The 23,422-nt window shown below is 43.8% G+C and overlaps 1 protein-coding gene across 1 annotated transcript in view; it reads left to right on the forward strand.

Moving 5' to 3' along the window:
• The window catches only part of LOC147707736 (uncharacterized), a 551,277-nt gene that overhangs the window by 260,236 nt on the left and 267,619 nt on the right, over positions 1-23,422 (forward strand). The window contains exons 9-11 of the mRNA XM_086925663.1: positions 3,692-3,794; positions 8,640-8,765; positions 13,114-13,287. Coding sequence (XP_086781789.1) covers positions 3,692-3,794; positions 8,640-8,765; positions 13,114-13,287 — 403 coding nt within the window. The remainder of the gene's footprint in view (positions 1-3,691; positions 3,795-8,639; positions 8,766-13,113; positions 13,288-23,422) is intronic.

Genomic DNA, 23,422 nt, shown 5'->3' on the forward strand with positions numbered 1-23,422 from the left:
ATGAAGCTAGAGTGAAAGAGAATAGAAGTGATGGAGTTGATCAACTTCTAAAATCATATGTTAAGCCCTTTAAAGGGGTTACTTCTGCAACAACTGCGAGATGGGTGAAGTTAGTTATGAAGGAGGCAGGAGGGAATTTATCACATTTCAAAGCACATTCTGTTAGAGGTGCTGTGGTTATTAAAGCTTATTTGAATGGTGCAAGATTGGAGATTTTAATAGTGGCTGATTTGAGTAATGCTGATGCTTTCAGGAGATTTTATTTGAGACCTAAAGATCATGTTTCCAACAGGGCGCTACAAAGCTTTGAACATGCATAATGCTAGCCTCCTGTCTTGGCATAAAATGTCGATTCCACTTGTGAGTTTCATGCAGTGTTAAAAAAGAAAACAAAAGCAAAGCCAGACACTAATATCAGTGTCTGTCTTAGCTTGGAAGGCAGGAGTTGGGATATTGGTTCTAGCGGCAGGCAGTCCTTTTGCCCAGGCTGTGCAGCACACACTCAGGTTAAGCACAAGGTCTGTCCACAGAACAGCCCTTGCACCCAACTACAGCTGGACATGGTCAAAAGCCATGCCAAGCATTCAGTTGGAGTGCAACGACTTTTGGATGCCCAAAGGCCATGCAAAGCAGGTGTTGAAAATTAAGTAATTCATTAAAAAAACGCAGCTAAAAAGCGAGCTGTTGTTCTGACTCAAACTTGACAAACTACTGAAATAAAACAGTTAAGGTTATCCACGCTTACAACACACACCCTTACTTGGTATGCAACGGTTACCACGCATTTTTTACAACGCGGTACCGTTAGCACGCTACTTTTACCACGCAGGTCGTTACAACGAAATGCATTGGGGGGCGCTCCAGGATAGTAAATACTTTAATTTACTATCCAACTCCTTTCCCTAGAGTACACGGGGACTGGAGTTGGAATAGTAAATTAAATATTTTACTATCCAGCGCCCCTCCACGCAAGTCGTTGTAACGACTTGCGTGGTAAAAGTAGCGTGGTAACGGTACGTGTTGCAAAAGTACGCGTGGTACCGTCATACATCCCATTACTTGCACCACATACCATTTCTTGATCGCTCTTTTGTTTGTTTCTGTACCGCTGCCAAATTGATGCTTGGAGCATGGCCGATAGCACGAGTTATGGTGTGTTTTTCTTCAGTGTTATATGCACTGTATGGAGTTATGGCTCAGTTGATTAGACTAATGGTATGACATTTCTAGACTGCTAAGTTTCATGCTATTATTCAATAAATCTGCACAACATGTGACAGACATCTAATACGGTAAACTACGTTCTTCCATTTAAATTTGGAATTTGGTTCGAAGAAAAGAGGACAAAGTTACGCAGGTGATGAAAAATAGTAGTATAGTTTTTAAGATATTTGTATTACCAAAAGGTACACATCGTGTACCGGGAATATAGGGACTGGACACAGCAAATGGCCAAGGCAATGCACTGCAACAAGTGCCTGTGCAGTGGTTTTTGAGGGCAGGAATACAGGGTGCAGTGTCTGCCGTGCCCTCAGTACACAACCCGGGCCAGGGAGTTCATATCATAACCAAACCAAGTAAATGCCCCTAATTATAGCCAAAACCTAAAAAAAAACGGACTTTCACCGGCTACATTGCACTATAATACCCTGTATGTATTGCTTATGGACATAAATGTCTGAAGACAGTCTTGATGTCCTGCTGCTTCCCATTCAGTAAAGGCTTGGCTAAACACAATTTCCTGCACCCACACCCACACCCATTTGAATAAGGCTAAGGTTTCAGCAAGTTCATTATTGGAAGCTTCCACTTGAGCAACTTTAGTAATATCATCATTGGTAATGTCAATGGTGATGTCAGATTGGGTGACTTCGCTGAAGTCATGAATGGTATAATTTGTGATTACTTCTGTGACTTTGTGTATGAGTTCATGGGCAACAAATTGAAGGCCTTATGGTTGTTTAGGTCACCATAATGGAAGAACTCAGACTTTTTTTTGTATTTTAGATCTAACCCATAACAATGCTTCAACTAAAAATGTTATGATAGCTGTTGATGGTATTGTATGGTTATAAGGCAAACCGTAAAGGCACTGAATGTGCACTTAACAATTGAATCGCAACATTGTCATTTCCCACCATTACACTTTTTATGATGTTAGGAAAATTTATGCTTCTGGGAGTGGGAAATAACCCAAAGTAAAAAGCAGGTACAAAAGCAAGGTTCATAACATGTTACCTGAGGCTACTGCCTAAAATAACTTAAATAACTTGTGATGTTGAATGTGCCACAGAAAATATAACTTTAAAAGGGCCAGGACCCACACTTTCAGTTTTAGATTAAAAACACGTAGCTTTAGCTTATTTTTCAATTAATCCACCATGTGCCATTATTTCCATAAATTATGAATAGAGACAATTTAGGATAATGTAGATTAGTCTCTGCAAAAGTGAGTACATTTAACTGTCTCTATTTGAGTTTAGCCCTCTTTTCACTCTGGTCTAACATTTAAATGCTGGGCTCAGTTGCTATCTCAACTCTTGCTGCCTATTCAATCAGAGGCAATAACTGATACAGGGGCTTCAGGGATTTCAGAGAGGTGTTTAGATTGCTGAAATACGACTCTTCTGCTCTGACTGTGTTTGCGACCTCCAGATACCTCTTCTCGATGTGGTGTACTAGAGGAGCTAAAATTAAAACCCAACTCGCCTTAATTGATTTTATACCTCCATGAATTAACTTGAGAACTGTAACTTAACCCATCAATGGCCTGTTTTATATCCAACCATCAGTTTTAACCTTTTTATGCTTTTATATATCGTTTTAGCCTTTCTGTCTAATTATGCACTTTTCTATGTTGCCTACTGTTGGCCAAACTGTAATTTTTTTTATTTATGTATTCTCTGCTTTTATGGTTTTTAACCGACAATAAAGCTTTTTGACTGACTGACTGATACACCACTGTCTTAATCTGCAAATAAGTGAAATTCTTGAAAGGCCTCGTAAACCACAAGGGGCAGCAGTCATTTAGCCACAGCCATGTCCTAAAAGAGGAACAATCTCAGTAGGAAGGAATCAAAAAATGTACATTCCTCCACACCCCTTATAGTATTTCTCACATTCAACAGGAGAGGCAGAGGCAGCAAGTCTCTGGAATATATTAGCAACCCTGGACTTAAGTGTGAAAACAAGCTCTTCCCTATCTGGGAATAAGAGGCCTCTGCTCTTGGTGCTTGCTGGCAGCACTCAATGACATATACTAGTAGTGCATCTAGTACGTGATGGCAGCTTACTGACATATAATGGCTTCTCTCCCTGGCATATGACTGGAGTATCCTTGGTGTATGATTGTACTTCCATAACAAATTAGCCTTTGCTCTGTTCAGGTGAGATTACATGACCATGTTAACGCGGCATCTCTGTGATGCCATCAGGTCAAACTCTTTGTGGTACCACATCCTGTGATGTCATCCAGGTCAAACATTACATGTTTCCGTTGACATGATCTCACTATGGGGGAAGCTGTTTTAAAGATGTGACATCACTTCGGGTACTCCTTTAGTTCTCCTTACCTGATGTTGGACCAATGTTCAATGAAACTATTCTTATTACAACTTATCATTTGTACTAAGCTTTGATAAGAATACAAATAAACATGAGTTATTTTTGTGTGATGTGTTTCTTTGTTTAGAATAAAAGCTGCAGTCGATAAATTGGAGTTAATGCGGCATCAGGCTCTTTCCAAAGCACAGGTTTCAGTGGAGAACATGGAGTGCAAACGGGAGGCCCAGCAGGTACAAATAGCATACAATATGTTATAGTTACACTATTTTAACAATTAAGACACCCTGCTTCTATGTGATATTCGATGTATAAGTTTTGCCTTTAGTATGATGTATTTCTAAGTCAAATGACCATTTGTTTACGAGCTCTACTCCTTGACTATTAGCCAAGTCTCTCATCGGTTATTTACAAATTTCCTTCCTATGAGCTATGGGTAAAAGTAACATTTAGTGTAGGGGATAAAACTCAGTCCTCATTACTAGTCCTGTATGTCTAACAATCATAATCAATAAGTATTCTAGAATGTGGCTTTGTTTGATGATCTCAGTTGGCGTTTGGAGGTGTTTTGTGACATTGTTTGTTGGCTAGCACTTTAACACACATGAATTTACTCCATTCTATTTTCTAGTGTAGAGAGTACTGTTAGTGGAAACAGATCTATTTCAAAAATTGTGGAAATGATAGTCCCTCAGGGTTCCTGTCAGATCCCAACACTCTTCAACATCTATAGAGCGCCTCTAGCAAATATAGTGAGTTCACGTAGAGTTGAGGTCGTATCTTTTAATTCCGATCCAGAAAATGTGAGATCTCAGTTTGTAACTGCAAGAGGATAATTGCTGACTGGATTACCAACAACTGTCTCCAACTAAACGGCAAGAAAACTGAGCTAATACTATTTAATAAAGCAGAGGAGCTCAGGTTGGGCGACTAGTTGCCTACAGAATTTGGTCTTACCTCCTCTCCAAAACCGGTGGTGACAATCTTGGTGTTAAGATCAACCAAACTTTATGTATGAATGGCCAAGTTAATACCAACTGTAGCACCTACTTCACACAGTGCAGCACTTAAGGTAAGTCTTACTATGGCTTCCATCTGACTCTAGAAAAACCTTAGTCGAGACTGCAACCACCAGTTGCCTGGGGTATGGGATTGCATTGCTAGTAGCAGTAAATGACTCCTTGCTATCCAAACTTCATGGCGTGCAGAATACAGCCACTCTGCTAATTTGTAACTTGCCCTCTCCCTTCTCAGCCACTCCCAATTCTAAAGACCTTACACAGGAAACAAATAATCTTTAAAATAAGCTGCCTGACCCATTAGGCAGAAAACAAAGCCCTTCCCATCCCTCATCACTACCAGCCCCCAGACTGCTCAGGTCGACAAATAAAGCTGTTCTTAAAATGTCACACATTCGCACCTCCAGATACGGTGGAAGATCCTACTAGGCCCATTCCACTTGAACAAACTGCCTCTCCACATATGTACCTGTTCCGATTTCGCTACACATTCAAGAAGCACCTGGATCCTTGGTCTATCTAGGACTGGGACTTAAGGAAAGGTCTTGGGATGACTATGGATAATTACTTCACTGTCAATCGGAGCTTAGTTGGGTCCGAGGCAACAGTGTGGGAGTCGTACAAAACAGTATTATGGAGTTATTTGATTTCTAGAATATCCAGGAAACAAAAATAGGCAACAAAACAGCATGGAGCAAAGCTTATTGCAAGGGAAGGAGAATTACCAGGACAATCTGATACCTATGTTGGCACATTGTCTTGTGCTATTGTAAAAGGAATACAGACAGATGGAGGAAGATGAGGTGTGAAAGCAACTCAGGGTCACGTAGTATAGAATATGCGAGGTTGAGAATGAGACAGGGAAGCTCCTTTCTTTATTTACATACCACGAGCAAAGGCCGAGATGGATGCAGCAGGTGGCCATGACAACTGTGCAGAACGTTGACATGACCCTACAAATAGCAGATTGGCTCACAGAATATCCAGAGGCCCTCTACTCTACCAGGCATCAGTACACAAATGATGAACTACAGAGCTTCATTGGCAGTATCCCTAACCCCTCCCTCGCACCAGAGGAGAAGGCCACTTTAGACCAGGATCTGGAGGTTACAGAGACTGCAGATGCCTTGCATCAACTTAAGGGGAGGGCAACTATGGGCCCCAGTGGCCTCTCGGCAGAATTTTTCAGATACCTGGGGAGACAACAGGGTTATCCTCTCCTTCGTATGTATTACAACACATTGGCCATTGGGAGTTTTCCGAAAGACAACCAAGTGGCCCACATTGCTCTAATCCATAAGGAGGGGAAGAGGCCGGGGAATGTGCCTCTTACAGGGCCATCTCCTAAATTAAATATAGAGGCTAAAATACTGGCAAAAGTGCTAGCTACCTGCCTGTATGGGGTGAGCGACAGATTGATTAATAGCGACCAATCTGGCTTTATGCCACAAGACATAACCTTAGACGTCTGTATGGTGTACTTGAAAGAACAAGTGTTTTTCAAGAATCAGTGGTGATTTTATCACTAGACACTTAAAAGTTATTCAGTTCGCTTGAATGGCCATACCTTATTGCTCTTAGGGAAGATAAGTTTTGGTTCGGTGTTTATGGACTGGGTCAGACTGCTGTACACTGCACCTCTGGCTAAGGTGCGCATTAATGGGCCATTATTGCGGGAGTTCCCACTGGGAAGGGAAACCAGGCAGGGATGCCCGCTTTCTCCCTTACTGTTTGCAATGGCAATCGAGCCCAGAGCGGAATATGTAGAAGGGATGCCCTGTTACGAGGCTTGCGCTGGGACTTCGATTAGGAGGATGTGATTTTCTTCTATACTGATGATCTGTTATTGTATTGAGCGGACCCACTGCGGTCCATCCCCCTGGTGCTGAAAATCCTTCATATTTTTATGATACTATGGGATCAACGTAACCTGGCATAAGTCGGTGGCATATTCACGTATGGGCTGGCGCAGATGGGAGAACTGGAACTGCCCCCTGTAATGGTCAATGTCTAGCTTCCAATACTTAGGCATATTTATCACAAATGGTCTTAAAGACTTTTATGCGCAGAACCTAGAAAATGTGCTTGGTCGTTATAAGGCAGATGTAACCAGATGGTGAAAGCTGCTGATCTCCTTGATGAGTAGGTCAGAGCTCCACAAAATGATTTTTTTATTAAAATTCCTCTACATATTACAAAATACACCAAACGAAATCCCTGAGGAATTCTTCCAGGCAATGCAGACAGCCAATAGAAAACTGTTATGAGACGGGGTATTCCAAGGATTGCACTGGATACCCTCATGAGAGAGTCATATGAGAGGGGCATTGCTCAGCCCAATCTTAAATTACACTACTTGACGATAGGTAATGACTGGGCATTTGAGAAGCACTGGGATCCGGTCGTAATGGCATATAGGAGAGCAAAGCCCCAAAGGGGCACTTTACAGACATGGAAGAAGGCAACCAAAGTGATGGTATGGGAGGTAAAAATTACCCTAAAAAACACTATGGGACTTAATCAGAATCTCCAAAGTTAAGGACATATGAGATAGACCAGGTATGTTGTTATTCGAGACCCTCCAAACACAATATGAGCTAGCAGATTCTGGGCGATTCCGTTACCTGCAGATTAGGCATGCCCTTCACAGCCACAATGGACACCTAGAGCAGTTTGTGGAAGAGACCCCATTAGAATACAGACTCTTGGAAGCCCCCCTATACTGCCTTTGGATTTCTATAATTAATGCCACCCTAGTCCACAATTGCATCCAGCCCTTAGACACATTGAAGGACGGATGGGCATGAGACTTGGGCATGATTGTTGAAGCAGGCTGGGCAGAGGCATGCAGATACCCAAGGGAGATGGGGATTACGACTGACTTTTGCCTCATTCAACTCAACATATTGCATAGGCCATATTACACAAGGACTAGACTTCACGCCAAGGGCAGACTTCCCAATGACAGATGCCTAAGAGGATGCAACCAAAATAGGACATTAGCACATACCCTGTGGAACTGCCAGACTGGGGGCCTTTTGGCAGACCATACAAGGACATCTGAAAGAGGCAGTGGGAGATCCTGTCAATCTACCGCACGGACGGTGTACCTGGGTATCTGGGGGAGTAGATGTTACCGAGGTGCTCGCTCCTATCCTGTAATAATGCACTAATAGTGTGCCATGAAGGACATTATGCAGGCATGGGGCAACAAGAGCCCTCCCAGTACGAACCAATGGGCTCAAAACATAGACTGGTGTTTGCTAGCAGATATTCGGCAAAATCAGGGGCCCATGAAAGGAAGCAAGGGAGCAAGGGGACTAACCAGAGAGATATCTGGGGACAATGCACGGCCACAAGCCAGGAATCTGTGGAGAGGTCACACAGGTTTCCCGACCGGGTCGACTCCAAACAATGTCTAATAACTATCAATATCGAGCTATTATCCCAAACACAACTCTTTCTCTAGGATGCCAAAGTTATACTTGTAATTATTGTCTTTCTTATCATGCTGTACACAGTTAATGTATTTAAAAAACATAAGCTTCATTTTGACTGTATCCTGCCTGAAATTGCTTCTACTTCAATAGAAGTCAATGGGAAAAATACATTCCTCAATTTTTTTATCTCCCACCTTCTTCTTCTAAAACGTTTGCATGTATGGCTATGGCCAAGCCAGAATCTAATTTGCATGAGAAGTTGCAGTGTACTCTACCTCAAACATCAAATCATATAGTTTTCATGAAATTTAATATAGAAGGGGAAACACACATGGACGAAATGAAGTTGTTATTTTTTAACTGTGTTAACTAGAGAATCCTTCACTTTATTTTCATTTGCAATTTTTTTCTCGTAAATCTGCTAATATGCTCTAAGCCATGATGGCTATGTTTCTGTCTTTTTATTATAATATTTGTATTGTAAGTTTTTATGGATTACTCGTGTAAACAAAAAACAACATATGATAAATAAAATTAGCACAAATATTAAAATGATTTATTAAAAACAAGTTTTCTTCTTTTAGATGTAACTTCCTAATATGTCTCTAATTCTGAGTAGGTTATAGAATTGATTTCAGCACAGGTAGAATACCTGGGAAATTATGCAGTACGGATTGGCAGCAGTACAACGGAGGCTGAAACCTTGAAAGAAGAATATGTTACAAAGGTGCATGGTCCAGCAAGGGTGAGACCAGAAAAACACTATAATATATTTCACTGTCTGACATAAAGGGTTTTAGTTTCAACCTATCCTTATTTCTCAATATCATACAGTAGAATCTATTATAAAGGATATTGAAGCTGATGATTTTCACCACAGAGCTTCAGAGCCAGGATCCTAATTCAATTTTTAAGCACTACATCAGATCTATTTGAAATTTGAGTTTTGTTGTAAACTGTCCCATTTTTTGTAATTGATCAGGCCTCCAGAAATTATGAAAGGCCGAAACTGCTAAATACACGAGGCCCTTCCTCTTACAAAATGGTCCTGCTTGGGCTACCACTAGTGTCACCTGAGTTTCATTATAGATTGAGAAACAGCATTTACAGTAACTAAGGGGCATACTTATCAAGGTTTTGTATCACCCTTGCACCACGCAAGAGGATGCAAGGGTGACAAAAAACCTACTTGAGATTTATCAAGCCATGCTTGATAAATCTAGAGTAACGCAGGGCAGAGCAAATCGCTGCCTTGCGTTACTCTGAGGCAAAGAGGAATGCCATGAGCAAAACATGGGTGTTCCCACTCATCCACCCATGGATTCTGACACATTCCCATATTTATCAACATTGGTAGACCTGGAAATGCTTCAGAATGTTACACCTTCCCACCAGAGATGCAACAAGGAGAAATATCTTTATTTCTTGTTCTTGTTTCCTCTTTCCAAGTGTGATGCATTCTGCAGCACACTTAGAAATAGGAAAATGCCTTCTGAGGATAGTTTTTGTGCCGGAAGGTGTCCCTTCCTGCACAAAAACAATCTTGCCTGCAATGCAGGCACCCTTGCAACATGATGCAAGGGTATCTGCATTGGCGCTAGGCTGCCATAAGTGTGCCAGCACCAGGAAAGGATAGGAATATGCCTGTAAAATAGTAACTATGGCACATACCTGCCCCTTTCCTTTCATGCAGCAAAGCGCTGTGCAGCAAGATGGCTTGCTGCATTGCGTTGCATGAATTTTTGATAAACATAGGCCTAAGTGTATACATACATGAGTATCTGATACAGATCTGTCATAGATTTTTAAATTATGTGGCTTTAAATAGAACACATAAAGCAGCCTGCTCCCCAGTGTGTTTCCCATTTGTTTCAACCTCAAAGCAAAATGTAATTCATTCCCATCTCATGTCAATCTGGCTCTTTCAACCAGACTTATATCTTCAGCAAAGTAATTGTGGGCTCATTGCTGACATAACCCTTAGGGAATATAGGAAGACTGCACTACCATGATTCTGTAGTGTTAATCGAGGCACAACAAAATGAAGACAACAATGTTTTCTCCCATTTGCTTGCAGTGCAAACTAATTTGGGAATAGAGATCATCAAATCACAAAGAGGAACCCGAATCCAAGAATGAATCTCTGGTTCCTCAAATAAAGTGTTATAAATTGGGTTTCTGGTAGGCAGAGATATGTACCCTGTCCAAGCCGGAACCAGAATCCTAGACAGGGTAAGTAGGATACAGACTAAAAGATATGTGCTCACCCTCTGGTGGCTTGGCACAGAACAGACAGGCTATTCTAAAGAGGCAATGTGTAAAGTATTTGTGCAAACCATACACAGTATCACAATTAAAACACCACAAAAATACTCCGCACTGTTTTAGAAAACTAGACAATCATTTTATCATAAAATCAAGATGAAAACAACAAAAATCCCAAAAGTAGAATTTAAATTAAGAATTTTTAAAGTATGAAAAGAGTTCTAGCACTTAGAAACAATAGGTGCCAATGGGGGTTATCGGTCACGCTGAACTGGGGCAAATGCAACAGTTCAGGCTGATTGGGATGGAGTACCGTCTGAGGACAGGGACAACGCAGCCTCAATGAACAGAGCAACTTGATCCTGGTCACAACAGCAAGATGCGGGGTGCAGACAAGCGAAGAGGCAAAGGCGAGACCACAATCGAGGCGATGTGTCGGTTCCAAACACAAAGCACTGAGTTGATATACATTGGTTCTGAATTGTGATGGACCGGGTTTCTCCACACAATTGAGGGGATCTGTCCACAGTGCTGCTGCGGCGATGCTCAATTCCGATTTGTCAGGCTCTCAAGGCGATGCATTGGTTCCAAGAGTAATTTGCTCATTCTACTCCCGCAACAGGGTCGATTCACCAGTTTTGCTATACTCAGACTGGAGATTGGTTGATTTCTCTGGTGCAAGTATCTGAGTCCACTTCCAGTTAACCAGTCATAGGAGCAGGTGTAGAGACTTTGATAGTCTTGAGTCTCAAGCAACAAGAGGCAAGCCAACAAGCCCTTGGAGATCACTTCAATTGCAAGGCAGAGTCCAGCTCTCCCTCAGCAAGGTCAGAGAGAAGCAGGGCAGCACTCCAGAAAAGCAGGTCTTCTAGATCAGTCCAACAGTGTGTCAGTCCTTGATGCAACACAGCAGTTCTTTTGACAGAGTTCAGGTACAGGTCCGGAATTGTCTGATTTGTTGGATTCGAGACCCAGTACTTATCCCCAGTTGTGCCTTTGAAGTTGGGGTGGCTTCAAAGAAGGGTCTTTGAAGGGTACAGGAGCTCTTTCTTCCTAGCTCTTGCTTCAGACTAGCTGTAGATGGTAATCAGAGCTTATGTGGGGACAGGACGCTGCCTTTTTTAGGTTTAAGTGTCAGCTCCTTCCTCCCTTCCTGCCCAGGAAAAGCCATCAGAATGCAGATGGATACTTAGACACACCTAACTTTCCTGTGTTTGTGGGTGTCTTGAGGAAATGTACAAAGTGTAGTTGTCACCCACCCCAAACATGTATTGGAGAGAGACTGCAGGCACACAGAGCTGTAAGAGCAAAGAAGTATCCACGTTCTAAAAGTGGCCTTTCTAAGATAGTAATGTTAAATCCAACTTTACTAGTAAAGTGGATTAATCATTACCATTCTAAAGATATAAAATATGACCCAGTTACTCTTTCCTAATCAGGCATTACAGCTTAAAATAGTATTAACTAATTCCCAATGTTAACCTATGAGAGGAGTAGGCCTCACAGTAGTAGTGAAAGCGAATGTAGGTATTTTTCACTAGCAGGAAATAAAAAACTTAAAAGTTTATTTCCTACCTTTTACTGCTGTGGGCTAACTAGGGCCTACCTTATGGGTGGCGTATGTGTAATAAAAAGGGTCTTCAGGGCTTGGCAAAGTTTTTTAAATGGCAAGTCGAAGTGGCAATAAAACTGCACACACAGGCTCTGCAGTGGCGGGCCTGAGACATATTTAAAGCGCTACTTAGGTGGGTGCATAGAGAATTGGTTTACCTAAGAACCCAAGGTCCATGAAGGTCTATATTTTTTAGGTGGCTTATAGTTATAGAATACCATAGGGTGATAGGGCCAATCCAATGGTACCAGTGAGCATGAAGGCACAAAGATTCTGAAGGTTGTAACACTTCATTATGTCACAAGGCAATAAAGGCCTGTAATATATCGGGAGCCTTGATTGCTGAGGTACCAGAAGAAGCCATGCTTTTAAGCTTTTCCAGGTCTCCAAAAAAGGCAACACTATAATCAGACCACAAAACCAATTCTTTCATCAAGAGAACATGGCATCTAGGGTTACCGTGGCTTTAGGTAACCGGACCAAGAAAAGTACTCTGAGCATCGAAAAATGTCTTGATGCTAAGGAAACCCAAGATATAGAAATGATGGCATGCTGTCGATAGAGATTACATGCTTACATAAGAACATACCAAGTTGAATATTATCCCAAAATCCAATATAGACTCCGCCCTATCTTGTAAATAAAGGGTGTCATTAAATTATAAACTGAAAAGATAGGTTATCAGGTATCCGTAGGCTGCGATCCAAATGTAGATTTTTAAAACGTGAACTTACATGCTTCTTCTACAAAATGCACTTTATTGGTAAGAAAATAGTAAAATTATATTATCTGCACCTACCTCTGTTTATTGGTGTTAGAGGAGAAGCCACTGAAAGAGGATTCCTGCATATCAAGTGGGCTGTGTCTTCTCCAGTATCTTGTTCCCTGTGCTGATGTTCATTTTAATGTATTTTCCATTTTAGGGTAGACTATTTTCCTGCGTCTAATTCTTTCAAAAGCACGGTTTAATTTCTATATACAAAAGAAAGAAAATATTCCTGTAAATCGGCAAGTAAACAAAGAGAGTGGGTTCTCCTTGCAATTAGAAAATGGGAATGAACGCCACATGATTTGTATGGTTACTGACACAAACGATCATGGTGAGCATCACGTTTTATGACATTTAATCATAAAACGAATTATATGTTCATGGCGTGAGGAAGATTATAGCCTTTGTCTGTAAAAATACATTTTAACTTCTGTCTTCATTTTCCAGGCTCTGATTGATCGAACGGACGGTTTTATGGCATCTCTTGCAAAGCTCAAAGGAGACGAGCCAGAATGTTTGTTAAGCAAACTGGACAAACTAAAAAAGAAATTATCTGGAGCAGTTGAAATCCCTTTGCAAGTTTTGACAGCAATTTGTGATTACAATATTCTGGTAAAAAAAGTAAGCGGTAGTCTATGTGTTCTTCGACATGCTGCTTTTTATGTGCAACATATCTGTTTTTATTTTTATAGTTTGTGATGTTATTTGGATGCAACTTGTTCCCGAAATTGACTGCATGGCTCTGTGGTTTTCCGGAGTTTCCATATGGCACTGGTTTAATCCTGCTGTAGGGAAAGGTTTTCGTAGAGGACGTGGGAATATGATATGTAATTTCTTCTCTGTATCTGCTGGTTTCTGTATCAATGTGATCTTCATAAAAGAAATGTATAATTTAATTTGCAATGTACGTATTTGGATAAACCATTTTTATTTGTTTCTACCACGTGCATCGTAACGCTATTAAGTGAGTGTGTGTCTGTGAGTCTGTGTTTGTGAATGCCTTTTGTGTCTTTGTTGTGTGGATGTGTGGGAAAGGTGTGGGAAAGGCTTTGATGAATTGCTCACCTCATACAGTTCCAGTTTGAAAATCTTTATTTCGGCAGTGAAACCATAAAAGACAGCAATTCATATCAACAGTAAAAAATGAATTAAAAAAATAAGAATGGTTAAAAAGAATAAAATACATTAGTAAAAAGAGAAAAGTCTTTCATAATTTATCAGTGATCGCAGCTGTAGAAAGTGTATTTCATTGAAGTTTTAAAAATTGCAGAGGAGCCCACCACATTGCAGCAAGAAATCGTGAGGTAGCAAATACTATATGCATGCTAGTATCATGTTTTTAAAGCCTATACACATCTGTACAATGAGTTGCACCAAGATTCTTACATAGTTGCTGAAGCTCTCTTCTTCTAATCTTGGAATAGCCTTCGCAAACAAAAAAAACATGGAGTTCTGTCTCCTCGGCTAGACCACAGGCGGGGCAGGCCAAGGGAACATCCTTAGTCTATTTGTTAACAAATGAATGCAAGGGGAGACAGCCATGTCGAAACTGCAAGTAGAGTTTCCTAGCTATGGTTGGACGTATGAAATCCAATCACAGCTCTTGTTGGTAGGTGGCTTTTATATCCATGAACTGGCGGGTCATAGAGCCAATATAGGGGTCTTCTGTGATGTTATCAAGTTTTGCCCTCCAGTACCTGGTAGATAAATATGTACGCGTAACCCTGGTATGGGCAGTTAGAGGACTTAACCATAGCTCAGAACAGCCCATCTCATTTAGGCTTCTCTTGATGTGCATAAGCCAGGGTAGCTTCCCTGCCCCCGGTAGGCTGAGTACCTCTTGCAATTCGGCTCTGTACTCCGCCAGCTCATTTGTTGCCCACAGACGATGCCAATACAGGAGCGGACGCCTTTCAATTTTATTTGTGCAATAGGTCTCACCCCCAGATCCATGTGCAGGGGCAGCAGAGGGGAGCTTCGCGGAAGCCCTGTCAACTGCCTCAAAAAGTTATTTTCCGTGTGGGTAATTGGCCTAAGATTCAAATGCCCCCATAGTTCAGCCCCATAGAGAGCTGAGCTTCTGGCCTGTGTCTTAGAGATCTCTATAACCAGACTCAGGGGTTTATGGTAAGACTTTCTAAAAGGTTTGCCAGACCCCCAGCTGTCTTAATTAGTTTCAGATTAGATCTGACCACCTGCGGTTTCCAAGTCATTTAGAGTGAGACCCAGATAGTCCAATTTTGATACCCTTTCTAACGGTACACCATTCATACAAGGATTGGAGCGAACATTCTTACAGGGGTTAAAAACCATTAATTTTGTTTTTTGTATATTAATTTCTAAACCCCTATCCCTACAAAATTCACAGAAGGCATCCAATATTATTTGCAAACCCATGGGGGATTTTGAGAGGAGCAAAGTGTCTTCTGCAAACATCATTGCTCGTACTCTCTTGCTTGCTATCATTGGGGCATCAATGTTCTGACATTTATTTATGGCATCTACTAGGCCATCAATAAAGATGCAAAACAATATAGGAGCTAACACAGATCCTTGCCTCACTCCCCTATTAACCAGTATACGATTAGTGTGATCCCCATTCTTACCAAATCTAATTTGGGCAAAGGTGCCATTGTGTAATTTCCTAAGTAGGGATAAAAGATAACACAGAAGTACCAACTAACTAAGCACCTTCCATAGAGCCTCTCTGGGGACCAGGTCCCCTGTTGTGCTGGGAGGCTAGGGGTGCGCACAGTGCACCCATGCTCATGACGAGCTGAGCTCGTCACGACCACGCCCGTTTAATGGAACGCTCAGCACAGCAGGGGAATTAGCCCAGCGTGCGAGCGTTCCACGGGCCATGACGAGCTTAGCTCGTTATGAGCACCGGAGCACCGTGGCTCATGACGAGCTGAGCTCGTAATGAGCATGGGAGGGGTTAAGGTCAACAAAGACCAGATACAGGCTACCACCCCCCATCGTTACCACCTCCCAATAGAGGAGCTGCAGCCTGAAAATCTGGTCTATCGTTGACATTTTAGCCCTAAACCCTGCCTGGATGGGGGAAAATGTGTTATTGTCCTCCATCCATAGTTGTAGGCGGTCCAAAATGGTCCTAGCAAACACCTTCTGAGAGACGTCGATCAGACTGATTGGTCTATAGTTGATTGGGAGGAGAGGTGAACCCTTTTTAGGTTTCGCCTCGTCGAAAGCTGCGCACTGCGCAGCTTTTCGGCGCAGGCGAAATCTAATGTTAGAAACAGTGTGGCCTCAGTTCCGCCTCTGTCTTCCATTGGCTAGCTCCATAAATGGAGGCTAGCCATTGGAAGAGAGAGGCGTCCGTCATTCTGAGAGGCGACTCGTGGGCGTTGTGTAGAATTTTTCCCTTTTGCCTACGTCAGTGTGGCGGTGGGCGGGGTTTATTTTTTCCGACGTCGAGGTTTCATTTGGTCATTCGGCGGCTGACCGCCGCCGGAGGAAGTCCAGGTGAGTGCCTTTCTTGCCGTTCCCTCCCCCTCCCCCTGTCCGTGTGCCTGCCCGCCCCCCTCCCGCTGTCCGTGTGCCTGGCCGCCACCCTCCCGCTGTACGTGTGCCTGCCCGCCCCCTCCCGCTGTGCCTGCCCGCCACCCTCCCGCTGTCCGTGTGCCTGCCCGCCCCCCTCCCGCTGTCCGTGTGCCTGCCGCCCTCCTCCCGCTGTCCGTGTGCCTGCCTGCCACCCTGCCGCTGGCCGTGTGCCTGCCCGCCCCCCTCCCACTGCCCGTGTGCCTGCCCGCCCTTCACTAAACACAGGATATATATGGTGTAGTGTTTACAGGTTGTGTGACTTACTAAATTAAGCTTGATACATGCATGGCCTATGGTTGAGCCCTCCTTCTTTGCCATGCTTTTCAGCAATACCACCAGCCATGACTGTCGTGTGTTGGAGGCCTCTGAGAGGCTCCTGTGTGATGTTCAACTGACGCCACCCCTCCTCTGTCAAGCCTTTTATTTTTTTGCTACGTCAGTGCTACCTACCAGCTCAGTTTATAAACAAAAAACGTAAATCCATTCCTGCTCTGGCACTCACCCTGGCGTCAATGCGCTCTGACATCTACCGGGCCTTTAAGATACTCCTGACATGTAACGACTTTGCTATAGGCTGCCCTAGCAGGCATGCTAGTGCCGGACCTTGCCATGTGACTGACTCCAGGTGACTGACTTCACACCAGCCCTACCAGACCACTCAGAGGTAACTATCTGACAAGGGACTCTCTCTGGAGGCACTCCCCGGGCGCAGACTGCCTCGGCTCTATGAATAAGTTCAAGGACTCCAGTCTGACAAGTGACTGACTAAGCCCTAGCCCCGCCAAGCCGTTCAAAACAGCAGCCTGACTCTCCCCCAACCTTAAAAGCCTTTCACAAGTAGACACGTCCTCATTTCATATGAAACCAGCCTACCTTTGCCAACTGGGCTTGGGGATGCTAATAGTGCAAGTCGCATCTGAATGTTTTGTCTATCTGCCAATATCTGTTCCTTGTTATTCCATAAATTAGTATTGTGAGGTGACCGTTCGGTCATTGACTAATGCAGGAGGTGAGAGCTCAGAGTACCCGATGCAAGGACAGGAGGCTGCATGGGGGAGGGTGTTGCTTTACACGCTGTTTAGGCCTCGGTATACAAGGGGCGCACCGTGCTGGTTGGCACAGAGCTTTGGGTTGGGTGACGTCAGAAGGCGATGCAACAGGTGGCAGCCTTCACCAGCCTGCCCCAAGCGGGCTCTCTCCAGTTTCCCCATAAACCCCCGCGGCGCCGCCCCCCGACCTGCTTGAGTGTCCCGTTACCACATGAAGCGGTGAGGTATGGCCCTGGGTGTGCCGTGATTAGGGGCGAGGGAGCCTCAAGTGTGGCGAGAGGGTTTCATCCAGCTGCCGTCCTGGATTAAACATTACCAAAGCAGGTCTTGTGTTACCACAAGGCTCTGGCAGACCCCAGAAGCGTGTGTTAAGGGGAGGGGTGGATATGTGATTCGGTGGACCGCCAGGTGGATTCAGAGCCGGGGTGCCGGCTATCTGGGATTAGTGAGCTGTGTAAATCGAAGCCAAAACCATGGCCTCCGCAGCTGCAACCTTCATTCTGCACCACCTTTTTTTTTTGGTTTTTTTTTGCAGCGAACTCGGGAGCACAACTAGACTAACTTTGGGGAGAGGCTAAAACTACAAGCAGTGGGGCTTGCTCCTGTAGTGTGACAACCTAGAATAAGGGGTGGGGGGGGTGGTATTCTTCTGGACTACTTGTGGCAGGAAAACATTTTAAAGCACGCTGGGTATGAAAAATTACCTTTAACATAACAGTGTTTAATACCGTTTTTAGGGATTTTAGGAGTTTCAATGGATTGTAGCACATTGAATGGCAAATGTTCTAATTGTGTTACATAATTGGACATTAGACATAGAACGATGTAGAATGGCAGGTTCTACTATATACATCAATCTATGACAAATTATGCATTCCAAACATACTGGGCCAATTGCCTTAACCTATTAAGACTTAAAAAGAGTATCCCCAAAGGAAGCTTTAGAGAAGTGGTAGAAAATAGTGCCCTTTTGAGTTACTGTGCTGTTATTCTTGCATTTTCCTGCCCTCAATACTTTTAGGACTTTTTAGGATGTTAGAATAATAAACCCCTCTCTTGATGTCTAGTACGAAATGCCTCATGTACAAACTGTAACACATACAATTTTAAAAATGTATTCATTGGTACAGCTATAAATGTCGTAAATGTTAAATGTCGTATACTTGTAAAGCGCAGAGCTGCCCCAGCAAAGGGGCGTCCCGGCGCTGTATACCGCTGGGGAACCCATCCTGGCTTTCCCCGTGAGATGATCCCTCCTGGGCATCTCCACGGTGAAGACAAGCATTCCCGGCGCTGATGGGGCCATTAGTAGAGATTAAGCAAGCTATTGCCCAGAGTTTCTGAGTGGGACCCATGGTTGGAGTAGGCACCAAGGCGAGAATTTTTGCCGCGTCGGGAATCAAACCCTGGTCCCGGGCCGACCTCTGTCTCCGGGTCTGCCGCCTCTAACCAGTGAGCCACACCACTCCCATCAAAGCAAATAACTAGATGTTGTAGAGCTCCTTTGTCTCAAACGGTTACCCCGTGCTGCCAATGGCGATGAAAGTGGATGAAGTCACGTCAACTACTTCTGGCATTTTAGTGAATGAACACTCATTGAAGTATAGATCTGACACCCAAAGTTGGAATGTGTCCTTAAATACGAGTAGGACAAAATGGTTAGGTAGTAATACCTTTCAGGAAAATATTAAGCAAAGGTGCATGCAAATTTAATCCCACCCACATTTTATTTTCAGAGGTACACTAACTTTTTATCTGAGTAGGAAGCAATTACTCCAAGACAGAAAATACCTATATTTAGTCATTTTAGTTTCAAGCATTTCCGCTCCTGCTTGGCCGGCCTTCCGACTTCCACTCCCTTAAGCCAAAGTTACAGACAATTCATTTCTAACCCTTACAGGCCTCTGTTTTCAAAAAAGCCAATCTCCCCCTCCCACTTTTCTTTCCCCCTGGCACGTCTTCATTTAAACGTAACTATTATGAGAGGTCTGCTTTAGATTCTGTGGAGTGAGTAGTCAGTTCAGGCTTCCCAGAGGCTCTTCTTGGCCTGTCTCATCTATCCTGTCTCATGTTGTCTGTTTGTTTGTTTTACGTTTTTAGGTTTCGCCTCCGTGTGCCTGTTAACCCGCCCCCCTCCCGCTGTCGGTGAGCCAGTTCACCCACTTCCCTCCCGCTGTCCGTGGGCCCATCCTACCCCAATGAAAAGGTAGCAAATGCGTCCACTTCGCATTGAAGCGGGAAGCAGGGAAGAAAGGAAGTTGTTTGACTTGGTGTCTGCTGTGGCAGCTGCTAGCTACCAACAGCCCCGCAGAGCTGCAGTTGCAAGCGTCCATGTTGTCTGTTTGTTTGTTTTACGTTTTTAGGTTTCGCCTCCATGTGCCTGCTAACCCGCCACCCTCCCGCTGTTCGTGAGCCCGTTCACCCGCCCCCCTTCCGCTGTCCGTGGGCCCGTCCTACCCCAATGAAAAGGTAGCAAATGCGTCCACTTCGCATTGAAGCGGGAAGCAGGGAAGAAAGGGAGTTGTTTGACTTGGTGTCTGTTGTGGCAGCTGCTGGCTACCATCAGCCCCGCAGAGCTGCAGTTGCAAGCGTGAGACCCGTTGACGAAGGGGCACTGGGCCTCTCTTCCGGTGGTCCTCGCTTGGTACAGTGATGGTGCTCACAAGACGCTCAGACGCAATAGCATCTTTCTGCCTGGCTGGTCTCCCTCCCTCGCCGAGCAGTGCCTAGATTCCGTTCGGCACTGCTGATTAGCTGACCACCAGCCAATACGAAGGGGCTCCTGCAAATAGTATCCAATAGCGCACGGTTCAGGAAGGGTGCACATCAGAGCAGCCGAGCACACCAGCAGGGGCTTATTTACGCCAGGACCTGTGGGCATGAGGGGTCAACTTCACCTCCATTAGTGACAATGTTTTATTACAAATGTATGTGAGCGGGCCCATTTTCTTCCTTAAACTAGTGCCCATGAAGCTCTTTCTACATCACTGCCCACACACCCTTGTTGACAGTCTGCCAGCCCTTCTTTCCATTTCATGGATTGCCACTTCCGGAAGCCCCACCGTCCATGATGCCTCCATCAAGCCAGGGGCCCGGGTAGAACAGTGACCCTGCAGACAGAGGCTCCAGGTTCAAGTGCCACCTGACCACATGGCCCAGTCTCAATCCGTGTACACAGACCACCAGGATCGGACTGGCCCGATTGGCTGGTCTGACAGATCAGTATAAGGGCCGTTTTTTTTTTTAGAAGTTTGTAGGCCTATTTATGGCGTGATGGGTACATTTTTAGCGATGATCCCCTGCTATTAAAGCACGCATTGGCCGCAGACAACACAGATGCATGCATGGAGCCTCCCATACTTTTTTAAAGAACAGCCCAACGTTGCTTTCCTTCAATTTGTGATTTTGTGTACACACTTCTTATATTCTTTCCATGAGACAGTCGAAAGCATTTAAAGTGATTTTCAGTCCGTAGAATAGACTGCACTTTTTTTGTAATGTTCAGGTTAGCACTGTTGTGGTTCTGCTACAGTAGTTTGTAAAAAGAGGTTGTACATTTTGTATATTGCCTATTCCTTCTGCATTTTCATTTGTTATACTTTTTAGGTTTCGCCTTGCGTGTGTGTGGGGGGGTCTGGGTGTGTGTGTGTGGCTCTGGGTGGGTATGTGTGGCTCTGGGTGGGTGTTTGTGTGTGGGGCTCTGGGTGGGTGTGTGTGTGTGTCGGGCTCTGGGTGTGTGTGGGGGGGGCTCTGGGTGTGTGTGGGGCTCTGGGTGTGTGTGTGGCTCTGGGTGTGTGTGTGTGTGTGTGTGTGTGTGTGTGTGTGGCTCTAGGTGTGTGTGTGGTAGTAATTGCTGTCTGCTGAGCTCGTCCGTAGGGTACAATAGGTCTCACATTGCGAGAGATTATGCTAATGGCAACCCTGGGGTGTCAGAGCGCTTAACAATTATAGGAACAGCCAGTACTGATACATGAGGAAAAAATTATGAGATAACAATTTACAGAAAAAGCAAACGTGTTACATGAGGCAAAAGTGACAATCGTGAGCAAACAAAATACAAGAGATAGCAAACGCATTACAGGAGGAAAAAGTGGCATGCGTGCAAGTTATAAAGCGTGTAAAGTAACAAGTAGAGCCTATAATAGTGCAATAAATGGCAGACACTCAAACACAAGAACAAACGTTACGTAGGCAATGGTGGCACTGGTGCAAGTATCTAAAGCAAACAAAATGTAGGAGGTAGCAAACAGTATGTTTCAAGAGAAAAGTGACACTCAGCAAGAGCTCAGAGCTGTTAACTTCTTTGTAGCTGCTTGCCTCCCGTGACATGCGTTTATTAAACAAAAAAAGGCAGAAAGCCTAAGCTGCGAATGTAGGAACAGTAGTTTTCAAAGAAATTGGGTACCGGTAGGCCAGCCAGAAGGTGAGACACTGTCACACAGCAGCACCTACGCAGAGAGGTAAGAACTGAGCCTTCAGCATTATTACAGCCCATTCCCCTTGGACCTTCTACAAAGAGCACTGCGTCAGGTATTCTACTTGCCTGCCCGTAGCACCACCGTGACCTTTACTAACATGAGTCATGATGTGAAACAAAATAATTTCACATAATAAAAAGCATCGATCTGCAGGGCTGCTCTGTCTGATCATCCTTACGGAGTCAGAGAGCCTGCTGCCTTTAGTCCTGGTTTAGTTTTACCTAATGCTCAGCAACAGGATTAGTCTCCTTCTATTGCTGGTGCTCTGCAACAATTTCAAGAAGTTCTTGGAGTTTCTTGTTGCTCAATTGGCTGAAATTTCTGATATTTATAAGTTTCCCTCATCTTAATTGCATGATTTTTGCTCGCGAGAAAGTGTCACTCATAGTCGTTGAAATGTCACTCATAATTTCACTCAAATTTTAAAAATGTCACGCATGGCAATCTGAAACCTTCCCAGCTATGGGTCGGTGGGTTGGGTCAGTGCTAGCTCACCTTCATACACTCCTTGTCTCTTTTATGACTGTCGGGGATTGATGCCTTGTATGTCACCCGCTCCAATGAAATTGTGCTACCACAGAATATTAAGATACAATGATCTATTTTATTGTATGGCCTATGTGCTGTGTAGGCACCAATGAGGTAAACTTAACAAAATAATTTAGCTTTTTAGAAACTCGAAATGCACGAGAAATGGGAGAAAAGAAAGGGTAGGATCTGCAACTAATTGCAGAAAATCTAAATGCTTATTATAAATCATGGCACTTTCAATATTGATAAATACAGAATGTCTGTGCTCATGTGCAGGTTCCCAGAAAACATTTTTCAAGAAAAACACCTCTTTTTGAAATATTTTAGCAATACAAATGGCCATCTTAACCAAACATCGAAGTCTTTTTTCCAGTAATAATTTAAACGAAAAAAGGGCTAGAAAACTCAGCCCTAAACTGTGTGTAGCAGACATCTTGTATATGGTTTTTGACCTTCTACGATTGCACATATAGGCAGGGTTGAAAGAAAAAAATGAAAGCAGTCACTGCCAACCAGCAAACTATTTAAGGATTACTCTGGCTCAAGGGACCTGAAAGTGGATGGATTCGAAACCCAACATTCAACCCAATGCTAAATAACACAGTTTCACTCTGGACACCAAACACACCCTCAAGGAACGCATAGTCAATTAACCAAGATGGCCTTGTACCAGCTCTTTCTACTGCAGAAAATTAAATCACTCCTTCCCAAAACAAATGCCAGAACTGCTGCACAAACCCTTCCAGTAGTCCTTGCATCTAGGCGGTAACCTCAAAGCTCCACTGCTTCCCACACTCCACAGTGCCCCCCTTAAGGGCATTTTACAATCCTATGCATGCCTTATCAGTTGACTGAAGAAACATGGCTGCAACTTCCCCACCATGAAGAAATCCACAGGCTTCCCATGCCGAACTGCAACATCTTTGAGACTGGCCTCATAATCTACCAACACCCCAGTGACTCTCTGTACACCCACAGCCAATACTCCATCAGACTCCGGACAAAGTGCAAACAACGAAAAAACAAAGCAATACCCCATCTTCATTTATGCACCTATAATTTGGAATGCTAATTGTACCTAGGTTTGCACTGTACAAAATACCACATATGTACGTACATCACATTTCCTATTTC

This window comes from Lissotriton vulgaris, chromosome 6 (genome assembly GCF_964263255.1).
Source record: "Lissotriton vulgaris chromosome 6, aLisVul1.2, whole genome shotgun sequence".
Lineage (NCBI taxonomy): Eukaryota > Metazoa > Chordata > Amphibia > Caudata > Salamandridae > Lissotriton > Lissotriton vulgaris.